Below are 24,168 nucleotides of genomic sequence, written 5' to 3'. Positions count from 1 at the left end.
AGGTCACTCAAATGTGCAGTGCATATCACAGGATTCATTTCTTTCTTTTTTTTTTTTTAATGTTTATTTTTGAGGACAGAGGGTCAGCAGGGAACGGTCAGAGAGGGAGACAGAATCGAAGAAGCAGGCTCCGGGGTCTGAGCTGTCGGCACAAAGCCTGGTGCAGGGCTCAAACTCACAGACCATGAGATCATGACCTGAGCCGAAGTCAGATGCTTAACCAACGGAGCCGACACCCCGGGATTCGCATCTAAAACACTTTTAGGTCTTGGAATGGGTTTCAAGCTGAGTTTTAGGTCTGCTGGGACTTTTGCTTCTTCCCCCTTGTCTTGCTATTGCCCGCCTGTGTGTGGTTTCCCTGCTTCAAACCACCAGCCTAAAAGGTGTATCTTGTCCCCTGTGTGCCAAGCACATTGAATGACAGCATAAAAGGCAGTTGCACATTCCCTACCTTTAGTATTAAAATGTAGTTGGGGAGATAAGGCGATCACAAGAGAGTATAAGACAATATAAAGCAGTTTATATAGGAATGACCATGTTCCAAGTTGTGCCTTTATTGGAATCTATATTAGTCTGCCAGTTTCATTGACTAGCTAGACCCAGTGGTTGGTTTTCTTCAGCCCTCTCTGACCAAGTGAGTGAGCTATTGGAGAAAGCAACCTGGCACTTCCTCAAGGGCCTGTGAAACCACCTAAGCTTTGCATGAACCTGCGGGAAAGAGAAGGGAGCAGCCATGGTCTTTTTGTCACCAGAACTTGTACACAAAGTGAGGCGTCACTGGAATACTTTACTGAGAGAGAATCTGACTTCCAAGCAGTGCTTGGAAAAAGCCATGGCCAGAGCTGCTCTTCACCCTCCTCCCCTCTCTCTTTCACTTCAGTCATGGCTGTTATGTAAGCTCAGTCACTCTTTCCCTTCCAGCTCAAGTTCACTCATCTAAGAGTACCTTTTCCTAGCAGGCCAGCCTTCAGTAACCTCCACACTGTAAAGTCTGCAGGGAGCCTTGTCACTAATGCTGGTCATTGAATCACATCAGGTACTGCCCAAAGCATCCTTAGCTCTCATGTACATTTCTTTTTCAGCAACAGTTAGTAATTCTCTGGGTGCCTGGGTGGCTCACTTGGTTAAGCATTTGATGTTGGCTCAGGTCATGATTTCATGGTTCGTGAGTTTGAGCCCCATGTCAGGCTCTGTTGCTGACACCTCCGTGTCTGAAGCCTGCTTCTGATACTGTGTGTGTGTCTCTCTCTGTCCCTCCCTCACTCACACACACACACTCTCTCTTTCAAAAATAAATACAAATTTTTAAAAATTATGCAACATTTAATAATTCCCAAATTCTGAGAAAGCAAAACCACACCCAAGGCCCAGAGAGAGTCTGAGAACTGGGGGCAATTCATTTTCTCTTTGTTTTATTTTTATTTTTTTTAAGTTTATTTATTTATTTTGAGAAAGAGAGAGAAAGCATGTGCAAGCAGGCGAGGGGCAGAAAGAGAGAATCCCAAGCAGGTTCCAAACTGTCAGCCAGGAGCCCAATGCAGAGCTCGAACTCACGAACTGTGAGATCATGACCTGAGCGGAAAACAAAAGTCCAACACTTAACCAACTGAGTCACCCAAGAGCCCCCTTCTCTTTGTTTTAAATACCTAGCTTGTCACATCATTTCAAAGCACTGACTTTCATTCTTGGCATTTTCTGGCTTATAATCTGCCAAGTGGACAACATTGTAAGAGAGCACTTCTGGACTCTGGTCCCTGAGTTAGGCTCTGATGCTCTGACACCTCTCCCCAAGTGCACATTTGGTGTCGTACCCTCTGTGTCTTCCTCTTATTCAACCAAGACATAGAAATAAAATAAAATGCCTGTTTGGGGTGCCTGGGTGGCTCATTCGGTTGGGTACCCAACTCTTGATTTCATTAGTTTCGGCTCAAGTCATGATCTCATGGTTCATGAGTTGGAGCCCCCATCAGGCTCTGTGCTGACAGTGCAGAGCCTGCTTGGGATTCTCTCTCTCTCTCTCTCTCTCTCTCTCTCTCAAAAATAAATAAATAAACATTTTTTTTTTTTGAGTCTGGCGCCTTAGCCCGCTCGGCCATCCTGACACCTAAACATTTTTTTTTAATGCTTCTTTGACACTCACTTGATTTCCATTGGGAAGAGAGCTCTGAGTGGTAAGGGAGGTACTTTCCTAAGAGCCACATCTTGAAGCTGCAGCCAGAAATTTGACTGCTGGCCTTCCAGACAGAACTGTTGAATGTGCTCTTATGCCTTGTCCACTAAAAGCCTCTTGGGAACTCTTTGAATTGTAAGTCAGATTGACACAGAATCCAGAATTTCTACATGCTTAGTGTTGCTAGACATTCAGGCTTTCTGTCTTTCTTACTGCATAGATGCTTTTTTGCCTAATTCACTAAGCTGAGTAGTGTGACCAGTATCCCTCGGAAGTGAATGCTTGGTCTGGTAATTTTGTTGTCATGACAACATCTAAGCTTATTTTACCTTTAAAAGAATGAGTCAGAAGCACATATTTTATGACTCCATTTATATGAAGTGTCCAGAATATGTAACTGTGGACAGAAGACAAAGTAGATTAGTGATTGCCTAGGGTCTGGGGAATGAGGGGTGAGGAGATTAGAGTGGCTTTTTATGGATGTGTGTTACTTTGGGGAGTGACCAAATGGTCTAAAATTGTGGCGATGGTTACACAACTCTATGAGTATAATGGAAACTATTGAGTCATACATTTTAAATGTATTTAAATTGTATACAGTGTGGATTTTATCTCAATAAAGAGGTTATTTTTAAATGCACAGGTAACACTGACCTGGGTGTGTACAAGAATTTGTTCCAGTGAAGGAGACAAACCACCCTGTGTCACTAAAGGAGAAGGGTCTAGGCTCTTATCCTGTCTGCCCTCGATGTATACACAGTTTCTATTTGGGGCCTTTTTATAGTTGCATTACAGTTAGTGAGCAGCAGTTAAGTCAAAAACCACAAAGGCCTTGGTTACAGCTTACCCTTGTTTTTGATCAACAATAACATGACTGATGTCACCATGGCTCAACTCAACCACACACAGGGATTCAGGAAGTTCTGGAAATGTGCCGAGGGCTAGTGGAGATGGCTGGCTGGAGATAGGGCTCGTTGGAGAGACAGTGGTTGGCTAGCCCTGAGTTCCAGGGGAAGGTGTTGGTACAGGCTGGAAAAAATGTCTCTCCTGACCCGGAGCTAGAACGTTGCTATGGAAGGAATCCTGAGGGGAAAAAAGAGTTCTCTTCCTTGGCCTAGACATACAGACTGGGGGATTCCTTTTTATTTTTTTAATTAAAAAAATTTTTTTTGAGAGAGAGAGAGAGAGAGACAGTGTGAGCAGGGGAGGGTCAGAGAGAGGGAGACACCGAATCTGAAGCAGGCTCCAGGCTCTAAGCTAGCTGTCAGCACAGAGCCCAACGCGGGGCTTGAACCCACGAACTCTGAGATCATGACCTGAGCCGAAGCCGGACGCTCAACAGACTGAGCCACCCGGGCGCCCCCAGACTGGGGAATTCTTGAGAAGAGCTCATTTGAGCCCAGCATTTTTCTAACTAACTTCCAGCCCAGCACCCCTCTTTCACTTCACTCCCCCAGCCCTGACCCCCCAAGGGAAACCGTAGCAGATTGGGAGGATGGCGATGCTGGGAGGAGGCTGGGGGGACACCTGTAGTGAGGTGACTGTAGAGCACGAGAACATGAGACAATTCTCCCATCACTTCGTAATAAGGCCCTGTGGTGGTGAACTTTTATGTGTCAATTTGGAGGGGCTACAGTGCCCAGAGAGTTGGTTAAATTTTTTTCTGGATGTTTCTGTGAGGGTGTTTTTGGATGGGATTTACAGTAAATCAGTGGGCTTTGAATAAAGCAGATTGCCTTCCTTAATGTGGGTGGGCCTCACCCAAGCAGTGCTTCTCTGAGTAAGGATTCTGCCAGCAGACTCCCTTCATTTGCAACCCTGGCTCTTCCCAGCTTGCTGGCAGAGCCTTTACACTCACACTGCAACTGCTCTCTGCGTCTCTAACCTGCTGGCTTGCTCTTTCAGATTTTAGGCTTGCCAAGCATCCACAATGGCATGAGCATAATCCTGAAAATAAATTTCTATATATGTATATATGCCCTATCCTGTTCTCTGGAGACCCCTGACTAATACAGGCCCATATTTCTCTGGCTTCAGGAGGGACATTTGGAGCAGAAAGAAAATCCTGCTCTGATCTCACTAAAAGGAGACTGAAAGCAGCAATTTAGTGAGAGCCTAGCCAGTGAGAGAGCCATGTGAGAAGCATGTGCGTCTCTAGCTAGAAGACGGAGAGCCGTGTCTGTAGATGCGCCATGGCTTAGGGAGCTTGGAGAAACGTGGGCTTACTAACATCCCAAAGCAAGCCCTGCCTGCCAAGTCTTCATATAGAAAGTGCTTCTTCTCTAAGGAGGATCAGTCCCAGGTTGGCTCTCCAGGCTTGGAAGGGGTTGCTTCAAATTTCTGTTCTTTGTGGACATAGCTAATCAACTTGTTGTTAGGCAAAGACAACAACAGACATGTCCACATTCAGCCCCAGGAGCCGCCTCAGCTGGTGGAAGCTGGCCCTTGCAGCTTCTGTAACAAGTAACAGCAATTCTCGAGAGTCCTCATGCACACAAGATCGTGCTTAGCAGTCAACAGGAGCTCACATTCTGGAATAAATAACATCCACTTGGTCACTCTTCCTATAAACTATAAACTTCTTCAAAACACACAGACACATGTATATCCTGAAACAAGACTCATGCTGGTAAAAAAAAAAAAAAAAAGGAAGGAGAAAAAGGCTTGATATTTAGGACAAAGGGATGAGAGCTCCCTGTGACCAGTGTTACACAAGAGAAGGTACAGAGGAGGAAATGGGGCAGCAGAGAGCAAGGCCAAGGCCAAGTGAAACAGGAACATCAGCCAGGAAGCACGTGTCTTGGTCTTTGAGACATTTCCTTCAGGTTCCTTCTTGCCCTCAAGCCTAACCAGGGCTGGGATGGCGAGTGCTCTCACCTCTGAGCGTCTGAGATGTGCAGTGTCCACACTGCTCCTTTGGCACCTGGCATGGTTTTCTGGAATCATAACTGTTCCTGTTCAGTGGTTCTGACTCTTTAGTTAAATGTAAAGGCAGACTTACTTTCTCCTTTTTGGAATAGTGTGTTCTTAGTTTAAGAATATGTTCTGGGGCTCCTGAGTGGCTCAGTTGGTTAAGCGGCTGACTTTAGCTCAGGTGATGATCTCGCGGTTCGTGAGTTGGAGCCCCACGTCAGGCTCTGTGCTGATAGCTCAGAGCCTGGAGTCTGCTTCAGATTCTGTGTCTCCCTCTCTTTCTGCCCCTCCCCTGCTCACGCTCTGTCTCCCTATCTCTCAAAAATAAACATTAAAAAAAAAAAGAATAGGTTCTAACGTGGAGCACCTGGGTAGCTTCTTAGCTGATTAAATGGCTGACTCTTGATTTTGGCTCAGGTCTTGATCTCCCCATTCATGGATTCAAGCCCTTCATCAGGCTCTGTGCTGATAGCACAGAGCATGCTTGGGATTCTGTCTCCCTCTCTGCCCTTGTCACACTCTCTCAATAAATAAACTTAAAAAAATTGGTTTTAAGTACAAGGTAAATTAATACAGGGAAGTTGATGCTTACAAGACAGTTGGAAGTTCTGAAGGAACAGTCATCTAGCCTGAGGCCTTCTGGAATGCCCCCCTGAAAATCAATGAACTAACTTGTACCCCTCTTCCCCAGGAGCTACAACCTCTACCCACGTTAGGGTGAAGGATCTAGAGGCTGCCGCTGGAACTACTGAGCCCATGAATACACTGCTGTTGCTGTACTCAAGAAATGTGGAGGTTGGGATCAGGAAACTTGACCAGCAAGCCAGGAGAAGATGGCTGAGAACCTCCAGCTACTTCTCTCTTCTGAGACTGGCACAATCAGGAAGTTGCACATCCACAACTAAAAAGGAGTCTGGGAGATGTAGTTTTAAGCTTTCTAGCCTCCGAAACACAGAAAGGCACCACAGGAAGAGGTAGGAATGGATACTCACTGCTAATGGGTTTCCAACACAAGTAGTGATTGTCACTGAGGTGTTGCCCTTGCCCTGGCTCAGGAGTAAATTGTGCTCCTTCCATTCCCCTTCGTTCAAGATCAAATGCAAGGCTTACTCTCTCTCCACTACCTCTCATGCCACTAGAGGTCCAGGGCTCACCGCCTTCTCAAAGGCTGGTGACATCAAGCATGTTGCAAGGAGGGCTTATGCATGTGGAATAGAGAGGACAGAAACCCAAAATTTCTCGTGCCTCTGGGGAAATGGAGAAAGACTGGTTGCTGTGAATTGGAAGTCCTCACCAGACACCTGCCAGAGGCAGCTGGCATAGCCCCGTGGCACAAAGCATAGGGCTTACTCAGATTTTAGGTTTTTTCCAAATCTTTTTAATTTTTTAATTTTTTACATTTATTTATTTTTTGAGAGACAGAGAGACACTGATCATGAACAGGGAAGGGGCAGAGAAAGAGAGGGAGACACAGAATCTGAAGCAGGCTCCAGGCTCTGAGCTAGCTGTCAGCACAGAGCCCGACACAGGGCTTGAATCCACGAACCGTGAGATCATGACCTGAGCCAAAATCAAATGCTTAACTGACTGAGCCACCCAGGCACCCCATGGCAGGATGGTATTTTAGCACTCATTTCACAGATGAGGACAGGAAGGCTCAGAGAGGTCACACCACTAGCAGTTGGGGAGTTCATGACTGGATCCCAGTGTTGTTTGGCTCCTGGTTCCGGGCCCTTCCCCCATCTTCATGAACTGGTGTCTTTTTGCATCCCCAGCCCATGGGACAGAGACCTTCAATAGGAGATGTGCAATCACTGTGTGTGCACTGGTTCCCCAGTAGGTGTTAGTCTCTGGGCCAGAGCTTTATGAGACGTGTCACTCATGGTGGGGACAGGAGGACCACTGTTTTCTGTCCGGGAGGCTCATTCCCTGTGTTTGTTCATTTCTGGGACATTTCTTTTTGAAAATGAACTTGGTGGGAACTTAGGTTTTGTTCCAAAAAAATCCCACAAAATTCCCAGCAAACCCCAAATTGTGTAGATTGGAGGGATGAGGCATGTTATTTTTTGGCAGAAGAAGTCTGGCAATAAACTTCTAAAAACATAATAAAAGTGCTTTTTAACATCCTGCCCCCCCCTTTTGTTGATTTTTGAACATTTCTTCCCAAGCAAGGAGTTATGCAGCAAGATCTGAAAATTGCCAAAGTTTTATTTTATTGGTAGTTAAAAAATGTTTTTAAAATATTTTATTTTATTTTTGATACAGAGAGAGACAGAGCATGAGAGGGGGAGGGGCAGAGAGAGAAGGAGACACAGAACCGGAAGCAGGCTCCAGGCTCTGAGCTAGCTGTCAGCACAGAGCCTGATGCAGGACTCAAACCCACAAACTGTGAGATCTGACCTGAGCCGAAGTTGGAGGCTTAACCGACTGAGCCACCCAGGCACCCCTATTGGTAGTTTTTATTCCTTCTCTGTTTCTGTGCACCTTATCTTCTCTGAACCTTCACCTAGGAATTGAGGTGACTTTATAGCGCTCTGAGAGTGGTCCAGAAACCACATGGGGCTAGATAACAGTTTTCTGACTGTGAAAAAAGGAAAGCAAAGTGAAAAAGCTCTGAAAAGGTAACTGTAGGCTATCAAGCTCAGACATGATCTGTCAGTGGGTAGCTAAGCCTTAAATAAACCTAGGAATATGGATATGTGAGAACTGGTTCTTGCTCTGCTCCCTGAACCCCCAAATTCTAATCTCCATGTCTTGCTGAGGGTCTTCAAAAACTTCCGGGGGAGGAGTGAAGGGGGTGATGGTCATGGGGGGGTGGCACTGTGGGGACAAGCACTGGGTGTTATATGGAAACCAATTTGACAATAAACTATTATTTAAAAAAAACACACAAAAAACCTTCCATTCCCCATATCCCATGAAAGCCAATCTGGTGCAGGGGTTAGGAGTGTAGACGCTAGAAGTAGACCAAGTGTGTATTTCTTCAGATCTTAGTTCTGCCTCTTCCTAGCTGTGTAATCTAGAGCGAGTTACTTGACTCAGCTTTCTTATCTGTAAAATGAGGCTGATAAGGTTAGGGTTGATAGGGTGGATAAGGTGGATTGAATAAGTTAATATATAGAAAATGCTTACTTTAGAGCAGTCCCTGGTACATGTAGTAAATGCTCAATTAAAGTTGCTATTCTTATTGGTCTTGTGGTATGAATTAGATCACAATGTGTGAATACTTCTATGAATACTTTGCTCGTTTCCAGAATGGTAATGGACTCACAAAGTCCTGGTCCTAGCCAAAGATGTGTCATAGCAGCAATTCCTCCAGAACAATTTGCTCCTTTTTTTTTTTTGAAATGTTTTATTTATTTTTGAGACAGATTCAGAGCATGAGCAGGGAGGAGCAGAGAGAGAGGGAGGCATAGAATCAGAAGCAGGCTCCAGGCTCTGAGCTAGCTGTCAGCACAGAGCCTGACGTGGGGATCGAACCCACGAACTGGGAGATCAAGACCTGAGCTGAAGTCGGAGGCTTAACTGACTGAGCCACCCAGGCGCCCCACAATTTGCTCCTTGTAAGCAGCATTTGCTATTCTTTTATTTTTAAAAAATGTTTACTTATTTCTGAGAGAGAGAGATAGAGAGAGAGAGAATCCCAAGTAGGACCTGCACTGTCAGCACAGAGCCAGATGCGGGGCTTGAACTCAAGAACCATGAGATCATGACCTGAGCCCAAAACAATAGTCAGATGCTTAATCTACTGAGTCAACCCAGGTGCCCCATAATCCTTTGTTAGGTCTCCTTTGCTGCTCCACGTCAAGAGATTAAGACACAGAGGTGAAAGTCACACATTCAGGTCGTCTACTTTGCTATCAGACACTCTGCTGTGAAACAGGATTCTTTCCTTTTTTCCAGCCCAGTCCTGACCTAGACATTTCTATTCACAGCTGCATGATATGAGACAAGTTACCTCACTTCTCTAAGCTTCAGTTATAAGTAGGACAAGTAAAGCCTTGGGCCAGAACCCTAAGATGTGGGGCTTCCTAGATCCCAGGGAAACCTGCACAGGCTCAGAGCTGATGGGTGACGCACTCAGGTGTGAAGTTCAATCATCGCCACTAAGCTCTATCTCCTGGCAGCGGAGTCAGCTGGAGTAGGGGCAGCATGGGTAGGAGGGGCAGAGCAATGACCTGCCCTTTCCATGCTATGCTGGGAGGCAGCGGAGTTGAGATTCTGCACAGCCTGAGAGAGCCCCCCTCCCTACCCACCCCCAAGCTCCCACCCCAAACATACGGTGTCTGGGAACAACGTGTAGGCAAAGTGAATATTGACAACACTTGGCCCATGTTTAAGAGTACTTAGCTGGCATGATACTGCGATTCACAGTAAGAAATATATGTTTGGTCTTTGACCCCATTCCTGATGCAGTGCTCTAACCCCTCCTGTAAGATCTAGAAGGGTGTCTTGTTATGTTAACATGGTGACTTGGGGATCCCTACCTAAGGCTAGGGTTTGGTTGCCAACCAAGCCGATTAGAGTTGGAACTTTCAGTCCCACCCCCGCTTGATGTAAGGGGAGGGGAGAGGGGCTGGAGCTAGAGTTCAATCACCAGTGGCCAATTATGCTTAAGTAACGAAGCCTCCATAAAACTCCAAAAGGATGGGTTCCAGAGAGCTTCTGGGTAAGCAGGTGGCGTTTTGAGGGGATTGCTGTGCTCGAAGAGTACACAGACAGTGCTCAGCCTCTCTCCAGACCTGCCCTATGCGTCTCTTCTGCCCAACTGTTCCTGAGTTACATAAGAAGTCAAAATCTGGTAAGTAAAATGTTTTTTTTGAGTTGTGTGGCCATGCTAGCAAATTAATAGAACATAAGGAGGGGGTAGTTGGAACCTCCAATCTATATATAGTTGGCCGGAAGCACAAATGACAACCTATACTTGCTTGTGATTGTTATCTGACGGTGGCAGGGCGCGGGGAGGGGCAAGAGCATTGTCTTAGGGCTGAATCCTTAACCTGAGGGATTTCCAGGTAGATCGCGTCAGAATTGAGTTGGATTGTAGGACATCTAGTTGGTGACTGACAATTGCTTGGTGTGGGGAAAAAGCCTGTATGTTAGGACAGGGAACAGAAATATACCTGGCATCAGAAGGATCTAGGTTCAAACTCTAACTGTGGGTGACCTTGAAAGAATCATTTATAACCTCTCCCAGCATCCATTTTTCCAAATGTTATAGTCACCACTAAATAAATTGAAATACATTAAGCACCTAAGACAGTTTGAGACAGGCTATAAGCTCCTAACTATGATTAATTACTGCTGTCATCAACATTTTAACAGTGTCAGCAAGTGGGAAGAGTGCGGCAGTGGAACTAGCTTGGCTAGGCTTGTTCTGGAAAAGATAATCAGGTGGGGTCAGTCGAGAAGGTAAGCTAGGATCAGGTTCAGGCAATCATCAGTAACTTCGGGGGGCAAAGGAAGCAGGGAATAATTATATCTAGATGGTGGATCACAGTCAGGGCTCTTGAGCATGTGACTTACTCCAGCACAGGCCCAGCAAGGGAAAGGGTGGAAAGAAAAGCTGGCAAAGCACAAGACAGGGTAATTAAACCCTAGCAGGGGGTGCAGTTCTTCAGTTTGAATGAGGGAAACTGAGGCACAAGGCAGCTGTCAAAGGAAGGAAGGAGAGAAAAAGTTGTGATGTAGGAGACCTAGTGAGCTCTCAGAGCCCTGCTGTAGCTCAGGAGATCATCACCAGCCCAACCAGTTCTGGCCACCAGGGACTCCAGCACTCAGAGCGCAGCTCCTGGCAATGTGGTCGTCTGATGGCCAGGGTCAGTGCACGACCGGCTGAAGAAGATAGGGGCAAGAGTATTACCCAACAGTGATAAGAGCTTGAGCTTGGAATAAAAAGACTTTTCCTAACTATCTTAAGAAAAACATGTGGTATCTCTTATCAAACCTGGTTTGTTCTTGGAAGAGAGCTCCTGCCTGTTTTTCTTAACAACTGCTGCAGAAAAAGGAAATGGAAAGGCTTGAATGTAAGAAGTAAAATTACTTGGCCTGCAGATTTCGTGGAATTTCCCCAAATCATTCACCAAGTTTAAAATGTTTCAGGATCAAACTGGGACTCGTTTGTTTCTTTTAGTTTAGAACAACCCTGAATACTTGAACCCTGTTATAAACTGTGTTGCCAGAAGTCTGTAAGTTTATACTGCAAATTTCCTGTCATTTGTAGACCTGCTCTGCTCGCAAGGAGGGGGTGAGGATCCATATCTGAGATAGGTAGCAGTTTTTCTAAACTTCTGGTTTTTTACTTGCTCGTAAGATTTTCGTTGCACATCTCTTTATGGTACACTTCCAAATATCTATTGCTCCTGTACAAATCACTGCATGATTTTGGCCTCTGCTTTCAGTTTATTAAGCTTGTGGTTTCTGCTGCCTTTGCACCAAGTGTCCATATAAGGTTTCCTTAACTTCAGTTGTGTGTCACAGGATTTCATCCATGCCTCTACTCTGAAATGAGTTCTCTAAAGGAGTTAGCTGTCTCTTTGCTGATGGAATGAATAGTAGCACAACCATTTCTTTTCATTTTTTAAAATAGTGTTTACTTATTTTGAGAGGTGGGGAGGGGCAGAGAGAGGGGGAGAGAATCCCAAGCAGTTTCCTCCCTTCGGTCAGTGCAGAGCCTGACATGGAGCTCAATCCTCCAAACTGTGAGATCATGACCTGAGCACAAATCGAGTTGGATGCTTAACTGACTGAGCCATCCAGGCTCCCCTCTACTTTTTTCTAAGAGGAAAGGCTTCAAAGAAGTCTGAAGTTTGAAAAGTTGGAGAAAATGGCTCATAGTTTATAGATTAAAATACTTAACAGATTATTCCTTTCAGTGTGGATTACACACTTGGCTTTTTAAGGCTGACTTCATGGTCCTCTGGTGATTAAAAAAACTTTATCATACTTCTTTTTTAAAATTAAATTTTATGTTTTAAGAGGAGGGTAGGGGCAGAGGGAGAGGAAGAATCTTAAGCAGGCTCTACACCCAGCACAGAGCCCCACTTGGGGCTCGATCTCACAACCATGGGATTGTGACCTGAGCCTAAATCAAGAGTCAGATATTTAACCTACTGAGCCACCCAGGTGCTACTATCATACTTCTTTTAACTCTATCTGCAATAGCATCCAACTCCCTTCTGGCACCAAAATTTCAATGTAGGTACAAGATCTGAGAAGATGGTTTGGGAACCACTGGGTAAAGATGATTGATTATACTTTATGAATCTCATCAAAGCCTATTTTGAAAATGTGCTCTTGGGGCACCTGGCTGGCTCAGTTGGTGGTGTGTGACTCTTGATCTTGGGGTTTTAGGTTTGAGCTCCATGATGGGTATAGAGATTACTTAAAACTAAAATCTTAAAATAAAAAATATTATTTTTTGGAGTGATAGTTAAGTGAATCTAAAGTTTTACATAAATAACTAAAAATTTCATTCAGCATTTGCATAGATATAATTTTACCACTTATTAACAAAATATAAAATATTCTCAGTTGTAATTTTGACTTTAAGCTAGCTTTCTATCATTGTGAGCTTTATTAGATTGAACTGGCCTTAAATCAGCTAGAAAAGGCTCTCTTATAGCTCTGATTTATTAGTTTTACATTCACTGAGTCAGAAGCTTTTATAAAGGCCTATTTTGGGGACACCTGGGTGGCTCGGTTGGTTAAGTGTCCATCTTCAGCTCAGATCATGATCTCATGGTTCGTGGGTTCGAGCCCCGCATTGGGCTCTGTGCTGACAGCTCAGAGCCTGGAGCCTGTCTTTGGATTTTGTGTCTCCCTCTCTCTCTGATCCTCCCCTGCTTGCGTGCTCTCTCTTAAAAAAAAAAATTAAAAAAATTAAAAAAATAAAGATCTATAGGTCTATTTTGTAGGTAAATCATATTGTGGGCTCAACACTTTTATGAGTACAACCTTTCATTATAAAAACATTCCCTTTTGGTTCTGTTAACAAAAATTTTGGTTATAAATATTGGCTGATTTATTCTTGGTTATCGCATAAGAAGTGAATGAGCAAGAAATGTGTGCGTGTGTGTTTTAATAGACTAAATGTAAATTGTTTCCTTGAGTTATCATAAAAACATGTTTACAATGGTATTTCCAGACAAATGATAAGAGTTGGATCATAAACCAGAGATGATTATTGATTTTCATTCTCTGCTCCTGAGGTCTAGTTTATTTTTATTTCTTAATTTTTTTAAATGTTTGAGAGAGAGGAAAAGGCTGTGAGGGGGGAGGGGCAGACAGAGAGGGAGAGAGAATCCCAAGCAGGATCGTTCTGGCAGGCTGACAGCACAGACCCTGAGACGAGCCCGATCTATGAACCGCGAGATTATGACCTGAGCCAAAACTGAGAATTGGATGCCTGACTGAGCCACCCAGGTGTCCCTTTACTTTGTTTTTAAATATTTTATTTTTAAGTAATCTCCACACCCAACACACTCACAACCCCTAAATCAAGAGTTGCATGCTTCTCTGAGCCAACCAGGTGCCCCTCCTGAGGTCAACTTTAAAAATAGCTTATACAAAAAAAAAAAAAAAAAAAACCATAAAAAAATAGAAAAAAAAATAGCATATACACATAATGTAAAAGCGAGACCCCTAAATCGTGTGTGTAAGGTGTGTATATTTGCATGTGTAAACAGCAGTCATGAAGCAATATTTAAGTTCACTAACCTGTGGAACTTAAAATTGTGGAATTTCACCAGAGATGCCAAAGAGAAGGAAAAGAAGAGAAAAAAGTGAACCAAGAAAACCTGGCAGTATTATTTCCTACTATTCAGTGTTGCTGGTAAAACGGTAACCAGAGGTTTTTATTACATGTAACTAAAAAGGGCCAATTAATAAGCTGCTATATAACGATTGCCATTTCAGATAGCTGTGAAATTAGGTGATTAACTAGTTGTTACTTAACCTTCTAATTTCTGTATAAGTCTAATTACATGAAACAGAAGTTGGTGTTTTGATTTAAAAAAAAAAAAAAGGGCCAATTAAAGTGTGGGAAATGTTTCCTTTGCAGAGTCCGATGCTAGGCAGGAAAATAACAGTGTCACCAGAAATCGCCATAGCAAGTTTCAGTAAAGGATTGTAGAACAATGAGGTCTTGTTAATCCCATACTAGTTTATTCAAATAGTGTGTAATTCAAAGCAATTGCTGCTCCCCAGGCAGGAATTTACAATTGCTGCTTTGGAAGGGATGATGATGTGTCATTCCAAGGCATCGGGTCTGGAAAGGGCCTCAAAGTTGGAGAACCGCCTATATCCCGAAACAGCTCCCAAGCAGGCCAAGTAAAACAAATGAATGGAGACCCACCCTGTGAAGTCAGTCTGCCCCTCCCCCAGCTGAGCTGTATTTCCCTTGCTTCTCTCCTGCCTTCCTGGTGGATTGCAGAAGGTCCCCAGAGCAAGGAGCAAGGGGGAGAAGGCAAGGCAAGGGCATACAAGTTCATTCGTGAGAACGCATGTGTGTGTGATCTGTAAGTATATGTGATCAATAATGATGATGAATACAGAGCATCCTCTCGGCATAAAAACATTGGACAAGAGTCAGACATGAGTCAATGGCAAGAGTAGGCTTGAATCTTAACACATTTTGAACAATATGGCCAAGTCTTTCAGAGAACAGTCTTTCCAGCTTTAAATGGTCATTTTCGTGGAATCTGAACAGTTTAAAATTCCATGATTTTTAAAAACTCTGCTTTTAGGGGCGACTGAGTGGCTCAGTCAGTAGAGCGTCCAGCTTTGGCTCAGGTCATGATCCCACAGTACGTGGGTTCGAGCCCCACATCAGGCTTCTGTGCTGACAGCTAGCTCGGAGCCTCGAGCCTATCTTCAGATTCAGTGTCTCCATCTCTCTCTGACCCTCCTCTGTTCATGCTGTCTCTTTCTCTCTCAAAAATACATAAAACATTAAAAAAAAAAAAAAAAACCTCTGCTTTGAGTCCAGTGATTTAACAGGGACACCAAGCTGAGTCCATCTCCCAGCAACACTGAGGCTACCTAATTAGGGAAATAAAAAAACAGGAGTGGTGTGGTGGTGGGTGGGCTGAAGTAAAACCCTTATGTGAGTCACCTTAAATGGGGCAGGTTGTGTTTGACCTGAGAGCTCCCTGTTAGACACTGAGGAAGTTCTTAAGAGAGACATTTAGATGAGACCTTTCAGCAGATGTGGATTCACATGATCTTTTCATGGTATGGGATTCTGAGCTGCCGTTAGAGGTTGTAGTGTGCACTTAGCTTTCAAAAGCTGCTAGGGCAGAGGCATTTATTTGGCATCTACGTATTCTTCCATCTATCCCAGTCCCTTTGGACTTTGTTCTGTCCAGCCACTGAGACAGAAGTTACACAGGTCCCTTCCAGACGGAAGCACAGAGGAACATGTGTGAATTCCCCAGGCCTCGTCTTTTTCTCTTGCAAGGATGCTGGAGACCTTTATCCAGTGATACAGCTCCAAATGTCAGAGCCTCTGTCAGCCACAGGTCTTGAGCAGGATCCCACCACCAACTTGGCACACGCTTCATGTAACGAAAGCAAGAATACATTTTACCGTGTTAAGCTAAGATTCTGGACTTTGTTAATTGCAGCATAGGCTAGGCTAATTAAGCTGATCTTCTAGACTTTTTTTTTGGTAGAAAAGGAAACTCCATCTGGAGAGAGGATGAGTGATCTGGGCTATGCAGTTCTTGAACAAGCCCCTGAGGCTTTGCCAGACTGCCTTTGCGTCATGTTCTCCCCAGAGTCATTCTGTGCCATTGTCGGTCACTGTTCTTCAGGGGCTGGTGAAGGAGGAAGTGAGGAGGAGCCCTAGTCAGCGGGGGGTCGACGTGACAGTTCCCTTCTGGTAGTTTCTCTTCTTATTCACAACCTCCTCTTGGGATTTTAGTCTTGCTTAACATACGGTACAAATCAGTGAAATTATTCATTGTGGTTTCCATTTGAGTGAGCTAGTTTCCGCTCCTAAGACGGGTCTTAACAAAACAGGAAGTTTTTCTTGGATCTAGAATTGGGACTGCCTTCTGATATTCGTTTTTACCAACTTCTGTAAATCTCTATTTTCCTACTTCCCTGTCAGAAAGTGGAGCACAGAAGAGTAGGTGTAACTAAAAAATGCTGATTTGGTACGGTATTCGCTTTGGTGGTTTGGTTTGGAGGAGAGGTGGAGAACAAAATGACGGCCTGCCCAGGCCAGACCACATCCTCTCATCTGACAGCGTTATCTCCTACCTCTTTCTCCACTTTGGCCTTGGCGAGGGGTGTGAAGAGCCAGGGAACACTTTGATGATTAGTAGACACTCCTTGGTAGTAATCCTTGATGTTTCCCAGCTGATAGTCCTCAAAGGATTTTGATCTGCATCGCCCATTAGATTCCACTGGGAGGGAATCTTATTCTCAATACCTTCATGTAGAGGGCACCCAACTTCAAATACCCAAGAGTGAAGGAATGCAGGAAGGCCTGATGCTTAGAACTATGGTTTAATGGGGACTGAGAAAATAAATACATTTCCATTTAATGAGTGGGGAAATGGAAACACTATGGATTTTTTACTTGTTCAGGGTCACAAAGGGGTCACTTAAGAGGCAGAACTAAAATCCAAGCTTCTCAACTTCCATTCTTTCCGTTGTAGGGCAGGTTAGATTTAAAGTCCTCTCCCCATCCCAGCCTACACTTATTTAACATAGACCATGTATCATTACCACCATCACGTAATATAAATTCTCACCCTGAGATTCAATATCTACATTTGTATCAGGCAAGTCTATCAAGATTCCTGATAATCCTTATCACTAGTAGTTAGAGTCTAAGGATGCTAATTCTTTTTCTTCCCCCTCAAGTTTTTATTTAAATTCCAGTTAACATACAGTATAGTATTAGTTTCAGGTGTATAGTGATTCATAAGGATGCTAATTCTTTTTTTTTTTTTTTTGGTTCCACCCCAAGGATGGTAATTCTTAAAACTCTTGCTGACTCATATCTGCTAGATGTTCTCTACTCTACTTTTCTTATATAACAACAGAATTTTTAGCCAGTACATGATCACCCCCAGTTTCCCTGTTCCCCTTGCAGCTCGATATGGCCTAAGTTGGAAGTAGAAGTTGATGTATACAACATCCAGATTATTGCCCTTTGAGAATAATGATGTCTCTCCCTTTCTGCTGGAATGTAGATGTGAGCGTTGGAGCTGGAGCAGCTATCTTGCACTGTGAAGCAGAAGGCATGTATTGGGAGTGGCAGCACAATGAGAGAAAATAAATTGGGCCCCTGACACAGCTGAACTGCCACTACATTTTGTCATCTCATTGTTAGTTGTTGAACCCATATCCTAAGTAATACCGGCTCTAATACTAGAACCATGTTCCAACTTTCTGGCCTGAAAACAAATGGGCTGTTTGGAAAGAACACACAACTGAGTTAGTCAAGCTTTCTGTGTTACTGAGTGCAAGTATCCAATTCTACCTCAGCAATCAAGAGCGAGTCTTTCATCCACACAAGACATGCTATAAGGATGGTTGAAAAGCCATGGAAATTGATCTAGCATTTTCAGCAGCCCATATATACTTGGGCTCTCCCCTTATACAATTCAGAATTTGAGCATGTGGTGCCAAGGGATTTATGTAGGAGGGCTGCCTCAACAAGTCATCTTGCTAGGTAGCCTCTCCAGCAATATGGTAAATTTCTCTTTTAGGAACACAAAATAGGCTTCCCTTCTGAGCCAAGGTGCTTAGGGGCTGGACTCCAGCCACAGTCTCAAGTCTGACCTTTCTGGGTCATGCTGAACCTCTTAATAATCTATAACCAGAACGTTGTAACTTAAAGAGAGGACAATGAAGCTCTCTCCCTTTTTTTTTTTTTAAACGTTTTGTTTTTGAGACGGAGACAGAGCAGAGCATAAGCAGGGAAGGGGCAGAGAGAGGGAGAGACACAGAATCCAAAGCAGGCTCCAGGCTATGAGCTGTCAGCATAGAGCCCGATGCAGGACTCGAACCCACTAACAGTGAGATCATGACCTGAGCTGAAATTGGACAATTAAACTGAGCCACCCAGGTGCACCGATGAAGCTCTCCAAAACCTAAGTGAATTAGCAGCCCCAGTCTACTCATGAAATGCTAAATGTATCTGAGAATTGCCTCACAACTTCCAAGGTTATTCTCTGATGCTATCCGTGGTCAAGGCACTTGGTATTTCATTTTTCCTGATGTTCAAAAAATAGGAATCTAAAACTCACACAGCAGCATCAGGATTTAAACCTTACTCAGAGGCAAAAGCCCAGTTTGTTTGCAGCCTTCAAGAAGCAGAGTTGGTCCAGAGGATAGAGAAGTCATTGGACAGCATTCCAGCCCCATCAGCATCTTCACAGAGTAGCTTTGTTATTTGCTGTAAACAACTGTAAGTTCCCAGAACCACAGACACACCCATATAAAAATGTTAATTACCAGAATGCCTGGTGAAACCAAATGTAAATAAACAGGGAATTGAAGTCACATTGGAATTCTGTCTAGGGAGATCCTTTCCTAGCACAGCTGGGGTGAACTGACAAAATTTGATTTTTCTTAAGTTATAGTTAGTCAGATCTTTCAAATCTGACCACTTCTGTCATTTCGCGAAGTTTCTGGGTTACCGAGAAAATGATGGTTGACGCTATGCTTCAGCTGCTTTTCCAATAGCAAACCAATTTTTCTGTGGGAGAAACTGAAGCTTGTTTAAATAATCGAACTTCTTTAGGCCCCCAGTTTTGTTGAAACTCTTACAGAGCATACACATATGGACGAACTCAGATAGTGCTTATGCTTTCTAAAAGTTCCAGAAACCATAGCTTCTGGTGAAGTGCCCTGCTGGAACAGCAGGCTTTAGAAAACAACAAAAATTCCACTGGGATGAAAGAGGCTCATCTGTTTTCAAGTTGTGGTCCTTGAATCCTCTGGGGCACTCCCCTCCCCCCTCCCCCCTCCCCCGCCCCCAGCAGTGTCTGCGGCTTTAATTTATAATCTTGCACCCACACAAGCCTTGGTATTCATTGGGATCCTGTAATGAGGTTAAGGTGTGAACCTGGGAAATCATTTAAGGACAAGGGCGAGGTGGGGGAAAGGGAGGAGGGTTAAAGAGAGGAAAAGCAATTAGGGGACCACATGCTTAGCTTCCATGAATGAGCCCAAATGGTGGAAAGCCCACCTGGTGGAAGGGCTGCTGAATGTGGTTTTGGCATCCAAAACCATGCCTTTGCACAATCTCTGGTGGGAAGAACTCCTTGCCCAATGCACTGTGACCAGGAAAGCCAGTGTGTGGACACCCCTCCCTCTTTGTCAAGATTCCTTTTATATGCTAGCAAAGCCAGATCTCTGTTCCCAGCTGTAAGGTTTGGGATTTGCAGTATATCCCCTGGGGAGTGATGTAAATAATAGCAGCTGCAATCCCCGCCAGAAAAGAACTTTATGCCCCATCGTGGAGGTTTAGTGCATGATGAATGCAAAAGGTTTTCTGGAAGAGACAATGAGAGACTCCACGGGTCAACCTTGTAAAACTTCAAGGTGCCAAGCCTATGCAAGCCATCCTGGGTCCTAATAATTAATACGGCATGGCTAGATAGGTGGGCACTGTTGAAAAGGAAGAAGCCTCATAACTGAGGTCTTCGTGCCTGAGGAGAGTTGCAAGATTCTCCTTGCACTTCTTAAGGTTGCATAACTCACAGTTCTCACTTTTTGGAAAGTGCTTCTGATGTGATGATGAGGCCAGGGGCTCTAGAAGCTGACTCAGGTTGGAAGTCTGGCTCTAACACTTATCTGGGTGACCCAGTGTGATCTTCTTCACTGGAAAATAGGGATAATACCCTCTACTTTACTGGATTGAGGTTGTAGGAGTTAGAAGTAATATATGTCAAGTCCTCATAAAAGTGTCCAAGCTTATAACAGAGGCTCAAATTAATGACTAGCTGGTATCTGTTCATGAGAAAATTAATCTGGTTTAGCAGTGAGACAGTGGAAGGGAAGGAGAAACGATACTGACTTGTCTAATAGAAGACACAGAGGAAAAATAGCATGGTGACAATTTATTTTATTAAAATTTTAATATTTTATTTGAAAAAGAGAGAGTGCAAGCAGGGGAGGGCAGAGAGAGGAACAGAATCCAAAGCAGGCTGCAGGCTGTCAGCACCTAGCCCAACATGGGGTTCAAAACCCATTACCTGTGAGATGGTGATGTGATGTGATCTGATCAGAGCCCAACTCAGACACTCAAACCAATTAGCCACCCAGGGAGCCCAGCATAGTGACATTTATTATATGCAAAACCAAACAAAAGCCCCAGAGGGGCTTGACTAGGGGAGTCAGAAGCACCCAATGCTTTTTCTTCAGGTAACTGGGCTCTTGGAGGAACTCAGGAGGTAGTGATGTTAAGCATCAAAGTCCATGTCTGTTAATGCAGGGAAAGCACTACAGGTGGTCTCCTAGAATGTCTGGAAAGAGAAACTATCTCTCAGACTGTGTTAGAAGACATAATTTTTAAGTTCAATTTTTTTTTCTTGGTAATCTCTATCTATACCCAGTGTGTGTGTGGGGGGGGGTCACACTCATGACCCAGCGATCAGGAATTGTATGCTCTGACTGAACCAGCCAGGTGCCTTGGAGAAAATAAATTTTGCCTAAGCAAAGCTGGAATTAACTGAGAATAGATGAGCATTCTGGAACCTATTACTCTCACTGATTTGTAAATCCTGATTCAGATGGGTTCATTAGCACCAATTATTCTCTCAGACTTGTACACAAATCAAACAACTACTGTCCACAGCTTGTTCAGAAACTAATCCAGAAAAAAAGGAATTTGGAGCTTCCAGCTTAAAGTCTGAATCCAAATCTCCCAATTTTTAGATTGTTATCTCTATCTCTCTACATCTTATATTTTCTAAGATTTACCCTATAATCATTTACCTTCAACATTAAAACAATACATATTTTTAAGGGTGTGTAATTATAGGCAACGTGAAGGGTGCAAAAAATGTTTCCAGGTTTGAGAATGGACTCAATAAGATGGAACCAGAGATTAGAGTCATAACTAGGCTTTTATTCTTTATTTTCACACGGCTCTTTAACATTCTTCACATTCTCAAATTGTAGATTGTAACAGAGGAGTCAAGATAGAATACTCTCTCCAACCATGTTTAGTATTGGCTGGATCTATTTATATATATTTTCAAAAGCTATAATTATTGAGGTCCTCCTACGTACAGGGCATCCACATGACATGTAACGAATGGCTCACTTAGTCCTCAGAGGAACCATATCTAGTTCTTGTGATTGTCATCCTTACTCTACAGATGAGGAAATTGAAGTCTTGGAGATTAAGCAACTGGTGCAAGGTCACAGACTAGTTAGGATGTTGTGGCTAGGAAATAATGTGTAGGTATAAAGAGGAATAAATCTCTTAGGATGTCATGAAAAGCAAGATCAATCACATTGGAATGCAATTTATATCTATTTTTTTATTTTTAAAGTAGTTGCTTTGCCCAATGCGGGGCTCAAATTCACAACCCCAAGATCAAAAGCTGCACACTCTACTGACTAAGCCAGCCAAGTGCCACAGGGAAAACGGAAAATCACATTTTATTTTCCAGCTAACAGCTTAGCAAGGAGAACCTGGCTTTTGTCATTTAAAATGATGCACTAGAGGGCGCCAAATACAAAAGCTGACTTTGAAATTGTTTTAGTGATGCAGTTCCCACAGTGCTACAAAAGATACATAAAAAGTTAACGGCTTCAAGCCAAAAGACCATCCCCAAAAGAGTATGACACACATCATGGTAAGTAAGAAGCTGTGTTTTCATTTCTTCAATTAAAAAAAAAAGCAATTCGTAATGTGTTTCCAACTTGAAACTTATTCAAAAAGTATCTTTCAGCTAGTTTACTCTGCTGAGTGGTGAAGGGAAAGAGTAAACTTGGAGAGATTAATCAAGATGAAAACACATCTTAAAATATACATCAGTGTAATTTTTAATCTTTTAAAATTTAGCAGTATAAAACATGCATAAATTTTTAAAAGAAAAAAAAATCTATATCCAAGAGCTTACAATGAAGACACCCTCTTCCATCTCAAACTTGAGAGGCAGTATCTTTTAGAGATAACTCCAGATTTCTAAATAATGTTTGTATTTCTTGATTTATCAAACTGACATTATGTTCTTTGAAAACTGAGGGGATAGCTAACAGAATAGACATTTAAGTCATAGTTTACAAAATAACTTTTCCATACCATTAGGTGGTCTTCCATTTTGGTTTTTGTTGTTGTAGTGTAACTTACAAATGAAATGTTCTAAAATATAAGGAACTTCCAACTGTTCACGACTTTGGGATCAGATAATTTCACCCCACAGTGGGAACTGTGGTGTTTGAAGGTTATTATTCAGTTTGAGTTATGGGCTGCTTAGAGTTTGAAGGGGCAAAAACTTAAGAGTCCTGCAAGGACTACAGACACCAACCAAAAAATTAAGTAGCAACTCAGCCTGGAAGGGAAGAGTTCTAAGTATTCCTTAACATCTCAAGGATTCAGTGGATCAACCAATGAGTCAGCCAGAGGTTTGTGGAGTTTCTCCATTTTTTGTAGGGATAAGAAGCTCTTTGGTATGTTTCATTCTTTCATATAAATTACCACCAAATTTCTCTATACTTCGTTCCAAATCGTGAGGGATCAATGTAGGGAAGCATTATAGCCTGCTGTCAGGCAATAGCCTAAAACACCTGGGAAGAGGCTGGTCTACCTTTTCATTCATGTGACACTACAATTAAGCCAAGGCTTGTCTACCGTCCCTACAGAATACACATCCAGTACAACGCGCTGTAACAACAAGCAAGTTTCAAGTAAAAACAAACTTGAACTAAGAGCACGAAGGGCTGCCTGGGAGATGGCAGGCAAACTCCGGAATTGCCAACCTTCTGCTCTTTCAGGTGCTGGAAGGCCATTCCTGTGGGGCTGACGAGACAAAAGGATTCTACATACCTAACACAACATGGCTTGAGGAAACGTGCTCAATAAACCCTCATAGCTTTATTTTACTTAACTTTTACTACTACAGATACTACTCTATGCCAGATACTGTCCCTAAGGGCCTTGTCTGCATTAATTTGAATCCCCAACAAATAATAAAGTCTCAGATTAAGTCCTTTTCAACTTGGGACACACAAGCACACTTAAGGAAGTCAAAACTGAAATAGGTCAGTCCCACTGTACGGCTGTAGTTTCCGCCTTCTCCAGCAGAGCATCAGCAATATGGCCAGTTCCTTCCTCTGGGCACACAGGACAATGGCCGAACTGGCCGCTACCAGCATTTCCGGAAGATGGGGGCTGCCCTAGGCCCAGTGCCTGAGCAAGTGCCTCACGGGAAAGCCGGAAGTGACGCTATACCGTTTTTTGTAGGAAGCGACGAGCAGAGAGGATAGAAGGGGGAAAAGTCAAATGAGGCCCCGAATACCGAAAAAGCTAAAGCCCTGTACCCCGGGTGCCACAGAAAGCTCTGGGCGGAAGCGCGCCTGGCGGAGGCAATCCAGCACCAGCGGGCGCTAGGCCGCCACGGAAGTGCGTTTCTGGCGCTTCTCCGAGATGGCGCGGGCAGGAAGGCAGCGGCGCGTCTCTGCCGACCCCTTTCCCTCCTCGGTTCCCCCAGTACTAAAGGCCGTAGACTGGCTGGGCCCTCGGGACTTCCAGCCCGGGAGAAGGAAAGCCGCTTTCCAGCGGAACCGCAGGGCGAGGCGCGGGCGGGCGGCTGGGCTGGGCCCGCTGGCCCCTCCCCCGCCCGCCGGGAGGGCGGCGCTCCTGTGACGCAAGAAGTTGTCCGGGATACGCCCTTTAGACCGCGGGCCAGCCCTCTGCCGGGACACAAACATTGGGTCCGGACTTGGTAGGGCTGGCAGCCAAGCTCCGAGTTTGCATCTACTGGCAGCCCACCCACAACTCTTCCAGACGCAGGGCAAATGTCTGGACGGCTTCATAGAATTCACGAGAGCAAAAACAAAACAAAATACCCCACCGAGAGAGCCAGAGGTCTCAAGAGGTTTCTCAAGTG

General features: G+C 44.0%; 1 protein-coding gene across 1 annotated transcript in view; it reads left to right on the top strand.

The window, feature by feature from the left end:
- LOC115275135 overlaps nucleotides 1-23,000 on the top strand; it is a 28,722-nt gene extending 5,722 nt beyond the window's left edge. Inside the window, exons 3-4 of the mRNA XM_029918754.1 lie at nucleotides 5,775-6,057; nucleotides 22,922-23,000. Of these exons, the coding sequence (XP_029774614.1) occupies nucleotides 5,775-6,057; nucleotides 22,922-22,949 (311 nt within the window). The 3' untranslated portion in view covers nucleotides 22,950-23,000. The remainder of the gene's footprint in view (nucleotides 1-5,774; nucleotides 6,058-22,921) is intronic.
- Nucleotides 23,001-24,168: the final 1,168 nt, after the last annotated feature.

This window comes from Suricata suricatta, chromosome 2, assembly GCF_006229205.1.
Source record: "Suricata suricatta isolate VVHF042 chromosome 2, meerkat_22Aug2017_6uvM2_HiC, whole genome shotgun sequence".
Classification (NCBI taxonomy): Eukaryota; Metazoa; Chordata; class Mammalia; order Carnivora; family Herpestidae; genus Suricata; species Suricata suricatta.
This window is presented reverse-complemented; position numbering and strand designations above follow the sequence as displayed.